The sequence below is a fragment of the Pyxicephalus adspersus genome, chromosome 5 (assembly GCF_032062135.1).
Source record: "Pyxicephalus adspersus chromosome 5, UCB_Pads_2.0, whole genome shotgun sequence".
In the NCBI taxonomy this organism is placed as follows: domain Eukaryota; kingdom Metazoa; phylum Chordata; class Amphibia; order Anura; family Pyxicephalidae; genus Pyxicephalus; species Pyxicephalus adspersus.
The window spans coordinates 17,787,665-17,796,415 of NC_092862.1; the positions used below are offsets into that span (position 1 = coordinate 17,787,665).

Here is an 8,751-nt window from a genome sequence, read left to right on the forward strand (position 1 = left end):
TTCTACCAAAAGTGTAAAACCTTTAATTTATTTTCTCTTATCTTGTTCTATATGCATATGTAACTATGGCAGTGCTAGGAGACTGGCATCCTAATCACAGTCCTGCCTGTCTGTCTTCTTCAGCAGCTTCTCTAGCTCCGGTACCGATAATCCCAGCTCTTCAACAATGGAACTCTTCCATTGCTAGAATGCTTTATTGAAGGTGGGATAGGAAAAGAAGACCAGTAGTCAAAATAAGTTGCCATTGTCCAGTAAAGTAAGCCAGTCATAGGGCCTGATTTGTAAAAGCTCTCTGAGACTAAAGAAGTTAGATCATCATCAGGGAACCCGGGTGATCCAGCAAACTTGAAGAGGATCTGGTCCAGAATCAAAAACATTTGCCAACTAATAGAAAATGGTTTTAGGAAATCCATTCCATGTTTGTTAGATTACCCAGGGTCTCCTATGATAGTCCATAGTTTTAATGCATCAGACCAATTGCATGTAAGTTGTTGGGGTGGAGACAAACTATGGGTATTTGGTTAGTAAACAAAAGATGTACCTTTTGCTCCTGAAATCCTCTTTTTGCCAAAGTCTTCTGAGAAATTAACTTTTATTGTACCTGGACAGGTTGGGTCCACAAGCATCCCCTATTTTTAAATAAAGGTTAATGAATCAGTTTAGAAGATATTTGCCCCAGAGTTCATACTTTAAAATCCACATTGAAGTGGTTTTATCTTTTGCAGCTTTCTTTACAATTTGCTATTTTAAAGAGTTGTAGGCCAAAAGTCAGAATATAGCAGTATGTGTCTGTACTTGGCAAGGTAATCACTTGACATTGTCCCTGCTTCTATAACATAATGTTCCTTTATTATTCAGTGTGTTTCCTCATAATTCATATTTATACAAGTCGGCTATTGGTATCTTTAGTTTTTTCTGAATATGGTCACTCTTTATTGCCTTTGGAGAAATGCCTCTTCTTGTGATTCTTGCCTGAAAACGAATTTGGCTGAAGGGCACTTGAAAACCTAACGAAGAAAATTAAAGACTGAGAAAATACTGATTACAACGTTAACGAGAGAGAGAGAGAAAGAGGGAGGGGAACTGTCACTATCTTAATGATTGGAAATTTGGAGGGCAAAAGAATCAGCAGCTATTTGTTCTTGTTGATAAAATTCCCCACCCTTTTCATCCACTATAAATGTATTTCTGATGCTGAACTCTGGGCAAACAACTAATACACAGATAAAGTGCATACATGAGATATTTTACATGACCGTAGTTCTGCAACATTACATTCATGCCTGACACAGCAGATGACCAGATTCCTCCCCCAGCCTGTGATTGAATATTCAAAAAGAATCAGAAGACTATTGAGTTAATCTTTTTGCTATCATTGGATCCTTGCGCATGCTTCTCCATCTTCCAGCAGTAGATGGATTCCAAGAGGCTGAACACAAACCTATAGAAGCCTACAAAAGCCTAGTAGGAGTATATAACAACAATATAATATTTTTTTAAGCTGTAGCTGGAGAGAAAAGCAGATGAATGTACAGCGCTGCGTAATATGTTGGCGCTATATAATAATAATAATAATAATGAAGGTATTATCAGTGGTAGTAAACTGCAAATAGGCTACGGTGGCTCAGAGGTTAACACTCTCACTTTTGCAGTGCTGGGTCCCAGGTTTTAATCTCAGCCAAGACGCTATCTGCATGAAGTTTGCTGGTTCTCTGCGTGTTTGCGTGAGTTTCCTCCCACATCCCAAAAGCATGTAGTTAGGTTAATTGGCTTCCTCCCAAATTGACCTTAGACTGTGTTAAAGACATATGAATATGATAGGGACATTAGATTGTAAGCTCCTTTGGGGGATGGTTAGTGACATGACTATGTACAGCACTGCGTAATATGTCTTCGCTATATAAATACTAGTTAATATTAATAATCTTTTAGAGACCGTAGTCGTGCACATTACTTGGCATGCATTTAACACGAAAAACTATATCTAAAGCTAAGTACACTTTATATTTGTCATATTCCTCTAGTGCTAAAGGATAGCATCCACCCATGCCTGCTTCTCATAAATGATGCAATCTGTATAGCAATGGGTCCAATGGGTAATAACATTTTGACTGATAGGTGTGAATCTATCTAGTTTGAGATATTAAGATGAAATACAGCACATACATTTTAATTTTAAACATAAAGGAAACAGCTACTAAGACAAATTTTTGGCTGCTTTTACTGTCAGCCTTCTGAAAATACTAGTTAGCAGGCTTTTTCTGGATTGCTTACCTGCAGTTCTAGGCCAAATCTCAGAAAAAAAATTAAAAGAAATTAAAAAAATAAAGCAATTGGATAGCCATAAACTGCAGTGGGCCGCAATGGAAACTTATGTATTCTCTCAGTAATTTAACAATTAACCTTGCCTAAATTTCTTTATTTAAAGCTCTGCTAACTGATATGAAGTGGGGGCTCCTAGACATTGCTACACATATCTTAGCAGCTTTCAATGTTCTCTGCTTTGCCAGAATGCTAGACCTTTCTTATCAAGAAAAGCTCCCCACACTTTGTAGTATTTCTCTACCTTTCTAACATAGGGAAACCCTTAAAATAACTTTCAGGTCTTAGAGAATCCCTGCTAAAATTTCCATATTCACAGCTCACAATACAGTTGACAATTGAAAATCCGACCATCGATAATCCAATTCCTTTAGTTTTCAGGCATGAATTTCAGATCGTTTTTTTAATAAAGGGACTGCAGTACACTGTTTGGTCACTGATGTTTTGATGGCGCTGTTCTGCAGAAACAGCTGTTAGGTCTTGCTTACTAAACTAAATACATGTTGAGAGGTCCCTGCTGCCTCCTCCCTATAACTGTGCCAGATGTCCACAGGTGCTGCGAGAGGAAGTCTGGCCTGTGTATGGAGGTAAGTATAACTTTCAAAAATCCGGAATTTTCGAAAATCCAGCACTCCTAGCGTCCCGAGTTTGCCGGATTTTTGAATGTCAACTATACATTAGTATGTTACTCAGTGAAAAGAATACCTTTTACATTGCTAGCCATTGGGAAAGCTGCCACCCATACAGATAGCAAAAAGATCATTGGTGTCACTTAAACTGACCTAAGAGGCAGAAATTGCTCATTGCACAAGGAACCCCAGGCAACCTCTGGAGGAACCCTAGGGATCCATAGAACCCTGGTTGAGAAACATTGGTTTAGTGTATTGCCAGACCAAATCATTAAGCCTGCCGCCCATCCTATTGGCTCAAAATTTTGAGAAGCTCCCTAAATGACCAAATGTAATATTTGGAAGAAGGAAGCTTATAGCAAAGTTCAGTCTTGTGAGACCATGCTAAAGTTTTTTTTTCTAATTATTAATATATAATATTAATTATTATATACTAATTATTATATTATTATTTATAATATTTTATCATAGTAGTACACATGTATGTTTATTGAAAAGGCTGTTATGTATCTATAGTACTTTTCCATAATTTCGGGTTCAGTCTGTGGCCAATGTAGATTCTGGTAGAACATGCATTTTCTCTGAAGCATCTGGATGCAGCATTCGTAGTACAGCCCCCATGTCACCATTTTCTTTCAAATCCTTCATAGTTTCGATGTCCTGGTGTTTTCTTAACATTCTTTGTCTGCTTCTTCAGAATTCATTGACTGTTTCACAGCTGGTGAAATAATTGGTCAAAGTTCTATTTATCTTCAGTCCTAAGATCTAAATGAGTTTTGTTTCCGAAACCTGTATGGTAATTGAGCAATTTACCTAAACCATGTGTAGATATAATTGCTTGTTTAGTTTGATTTTAGTGGAATGTATTCAACTGTATAGACTAAATTCCATTTTTTATGTGTTCACAGACCATTGTAAATGTGAAATTTTAAAACGTAGAAAGCTTTACGGCAAATCTGTCCCGCATTACGCAGCTATTGAACCGGACGGAAACGGCTTGATGATTATCTCCTACAAGCCCTTCAGATTCATTGCAGATGAGCAAAATCAAGCTGAAGAGGAGAGCATGGAACAGGATGAAAAGAAAGGTAATATTTAAACTGATATTTTCTGCTGCAGACTTGGGATCAATTCACTCCAATATGAGCTGATGCATATGAAATTGCTTCTATCCTCTACATACTAATATACCTTTTCTGCAGGCAATATTTGTCATTCATCACCCCCACCTTTTGAAAAAAAATAATTTATTTATAAAGGACACAACCTATGTTACATATTTCCCAAAGTCTACCTGTATTATGCATCAGGATAGTCTGCCAAAGCCAAAAGTTAAAGTAGATCCAACCCAATCACTAAGCTTTAACACATTTGCCTTTTAAAAATTTAACTGAAAAATACCTTTAAATCCGCAGCTTTTATTAAACTTGAACTCTAATCAGCTAATAAGTGTGCTTATAGTAACCCCCTCATCCCCCCTAATTTATAGTAAAGGGTCTAATCCTTAAGTAGCATGGGGTGCAATAGACAGAATAACAACACACCAATCTCATTGGGCCTGATATATAATAAAGCTGTCCAAGGCTGGAGAGGATACACTTTCATCAGTGAATCTTGGTAATCCAGCAATCCTGGAACAGATCTGGTCCAGTACTGAAAATATTTGCTAACAAATAGCAAATTTAGCAGAGCTTTAATAAATCCGGCCTATTGTGTGCATCCTTGTACTTTTGGGCACCACTGACCCTCACAAAGATGCACACAAAGATTGGTGGGTTGGTGGTGCTCGACTGACTGTCCAGTAATGAGAAGTCTGCAGAAGGAAGATATAAGGCAAGTAATTCTGTTCAGTTGGCTGTTCAGATTTACAACAACACATGATAATCCTGCCACCCAGGTCTTTCATTGGAAACTAGGCATTTTAACTCATGTTGCAGTAAACAGCAATGTCCTATTTAGAAACATGCATTTAGACTATTTAGAAAAATGCATTTAGAAACATGACCTGAGAAATGCTGTTGAGCTATTGCTAGAGTGTTTGATAGAGGAGGCAGATTGGACATGGAAGTGGGGCACACTGCTGTTCAAATAACAAGGAAGGAGCAAAGGGTGCCAATGAGGAAATTCGGGAGAAGCAGCAAAACAGAATACAGCATATTGTGTTTAACCAATTTTCTTCCATCTTTACTGTAACTGCACTAATCTGTAAAATCCTGTGAAGAAAAAAGCTAGAGCTAGAAGCTAGAGAGGGAACACTAGGAGAGAACTTTAAAAGGCAGGAAAGTAAAGACAATGGAGAGAGTACCATAGCATAATTGTGCAGTTTTGATGACAGAGAGTAGAGAGAGAGAACCACACATAAAGAGTCTTCAAGAATGAGTAGGATAACCAAAGAATCGAAGAACAATAAGAGTTGTATGCTCCCCGAAGGTGAAAAGTGACTGTTTTCAAAGTACTGCTGACCGAAAATAGGTAGCACTCTTCTCTCTTGATGTTCTGTAAAATCAATGTTCGATGGTACTAAAATGATCATTTTGATGCACGATATTCCAATTTACTGGTACAAATTCATTGAAAAGCCTACAGCCTTTTCACATGCCTTTTAATTTTGACAATTCAATAATCTATTCATTTTAGTTTTCTGATTGGCCAATTTTCAGTTCATTAAGAAAAAAAGTTTGGTTTTGGGCAACAGGAACTTTTCTTTGATGGTTTTGGTGGACTGCAGTCTAACTTTTATTATCAAATTATCAAATAGAGCCAGTCACTCCATTCCAGGAATATGTTTCTCTGTTAATAGCAATGGAAAGATCCCAAAAAGGTTGATCTCATTTGTCAGGAGTTAGGTGTTTTGACTGTCTGTCTTCTATGATTTGTTAATTTGTACCTTAATGGACAATCTCAATTTACTGGGATATCTCAAACTTTTATACAAATTGTTTTTATTACATAATTAAATGCTAGTTATCTCAGGTCCAGACACTGTGACCCAAAAAGGTTTCCACATGGACACTTTAATGTCAGGGCTAAGCTTCACTGTAGATAGGATTTGAAATATAACTAAATACTAACATATAAAACAAAATGCAACTAGACAGATTCTTTTTTGCAGAAACCGATGTCCCTTTTACATCAAGAATACATACCTTCCTGATCACAATTTTTAAAATATACACCCTGTCCCCATTCTGTCTCCAATCCTACCATCTTCTGCTCCACTTTTTGGTTCCCGATCTTTAGCTATCTTTGGCTATCTTGATTGGCTAGGTCAGGATGACATAACTCCAGTGCATGGTCATGGGAGTTCATTTAGTCCCAGCAGCCCTAGAAGGTGCCCTGATGTCAGAATACCCCACATCAATAACTCTGAACTGTATTCACAGCTCAGTGTTTTTTTAAGAACACAGCAATCAGACAGGTAAGTATGTTTTTTTGCAAAAGGGACATTGCATATCCTCATATCCCCTGCAAACTTTCAATTCAGAACTCTCCTGCTTTAGTTTCAGGAGTCTGAACTCTAGTGTCGAGGGTTCAAAGACTGTTTGGGTACAAGGAAACAATTTTGAGTATTAACCAAGGTGCATACAGAGGTACCACTAGATGCCCACACTTTACTGTGATTTTATACATATTTGTGAACTTACAGGTTAGAAGTAAATGTACCTTTAGGAATTTGAAACACTGACATTTAACATGATAAAAATTTTATATTTTTGCATTTGAATATATTGGATTATTTTCCCCTTGCAGCTCAGAAACTACACAAGTAATTAAAGATACTCTCAGTAATTATCTGCATAGCTCTGACATTAGAAGTCGGGTATATGTAGTGGTTGTGATATGCTTTCTCCAAAAGCACTAATGCAGAAAGTGTCATGTTTCAGGTTCTAAATGTAGGTGGCAGACATTGTTAGGCATACCCTATAGAACAGACTTTCTCCACATTTTTAACATGGTGGAACCATTGAAATCACGGAACCCCTGCTATAATGACTGTTTCCCCAGCTCCCAATATATTTGTGTGGTCGTTAGTGGGAAGAAAGTCTCTTGCATTGCTGGCCATTGGAAAGAATTTCACCCTTATAGATAGCCAAAGATCATTGGTGTCACCTAAATGGACCTGAGCGGCACGAATTGCTCATTGCTCAAACATCCCCTAAATATCCTTGTCCACATGCCCACATTAAAAAGGTTTGTATGCCTTCAAGTTTAAAAGACTACTCTTAAGCTACGTACACACTTCCAATTATTATTTTTATGTAGCATTAGCTACAGCATTTTTTTTAGGAAGCCTAAATGCATTAAATACATTACCATCTGTTCTTTGCCATGCAGGTACTTTCATTCTGTGTATGAGTATCTGGGTGCCATCTAGAATAAATGGCAATACACCGTTAAATGCGCTATATAAAAATTGTTTAATAATATTTATAATAATAATGGCAATGCAGCAGATCATAGAGCATGCAGATCTGAATTTAGGCTAAACCTTACCTCCCTTACTTCTGATGTCCAGAGATTGAATGAAGGATGACCAATCTGTTGGGTATTAATAGAAATCTACAGATTCCTTCACATGCCTACTGCCACTGCTGCTCGATCTAATCTCTCTGATCTAAATATCAGAGGTTGAGGATTAAAGCGGATCTAAACTGAAAAATAAATCATATTTACCTTTAATTCCACAGATCCCTCGTTCGCGCTAGATTTTTCCTCGATCAGATCCTGCGTTGTCCTGGAATTGTTCTTGGTCCTGGCATGTCCTCTTTGGCCTTCTTCTTCCGTCTGGGTACGTCACTGGATCTCGTACTGCACAGGTGCGAGATCAGGTGACGCAGCCCACTGTAAAAGGAAAAAAAGAATGCCTATCTCACTGCGCATGCGTTAGATCAGCATCTCTTTCCCCTGATCAGAAGGAGCAGCCAGGCTGCACTCCCTTTCAGACTTGATGCCGCAGTTATCAAGATAGAAAGGGGAAAGGGTGCTGCAGTAAAAAAAAAACAAAAAAAAAACTTTTATGTAAAGTAAAAATGCGAGTTTACGTCTGCTTTAACCATTTGAGCTTTCGCACCTTTTCATCCTTTATTAACCTGAGCAATTTCCCAAGTCAGTTTTGACAGATAGGAGTTGCCAGCAATTGCAGTGCAAACTACAAGCTTACATTTACACCACTGAGGCTCATGATAAGTCTTGGGTTATGTGAATGTAATTTAATGTTGAAGAATTAGTTCAAATTGAAAACTTTCTCACATTGTAACCTCTTGCCCTGCTATTTATCGGGGTAAGTAGTAATGGGTATAAGTGCCATGTATCAAGAAAAGATTCTTATTCTGGGAAGAACAAATCAGTACTATTCAATTTCATTGAAGATCCCTCCGTCTTCGCACGTAATCTGGAAAGTGTGTGGCGTTTAGATTTACTACATTGGATAAAGAAGTCCTTACAGAAGATGTAATGCCTTATGAAATCATTTGGGTGTGATGGTTTGAAATGTAAGGGTTAATGCGTTGGATGTGTTGGTTTTGTGCATATAGCTTTTTATGGTCTGTTCCTGCATAGTCTTTTTAATCCATTATGGTATTGATTTCCTTTAATATAGTTTCAAGTTATAGGTTTTTCTTGGGAAGAGATGAGAAGAAAAATAGTCCTTTTCAGGATTTTGGTTTTCTTTGCAATCAATATTTTAAAAAATAAAAAAAGAAATGGCACCATTACAGTTACCGTATTTTTCGCCGTATAAGACGCTCCGGAATATAAGACGCACCCAATTTTAAAGGAGGAAAATCTAGAAAAAAAAAGA

The 8,751-nt window shown here is 37.5% G+C and overlaps 1 protein-coding gene across 1 annotated transcript in view; it reads left to right on the top strand.

The window, feature by feature from the left end:
- The window catches only part of NUDCD1 (NudC domain containing 1), a gene marked incomplete in the record, with an annotated part of 83,980 nt that overhangs the window by 39,571 nt on the left and 35,658 nt on the right, over nt 1–8,751 (top strand). Inside the window, 1 exon segment of the mRNA XM_072410735.1 lies at nt 3,860–4,039. Coding sequence (XP_072266836.1) covers nt 3,860–4,039 — 180 coding nt within the window.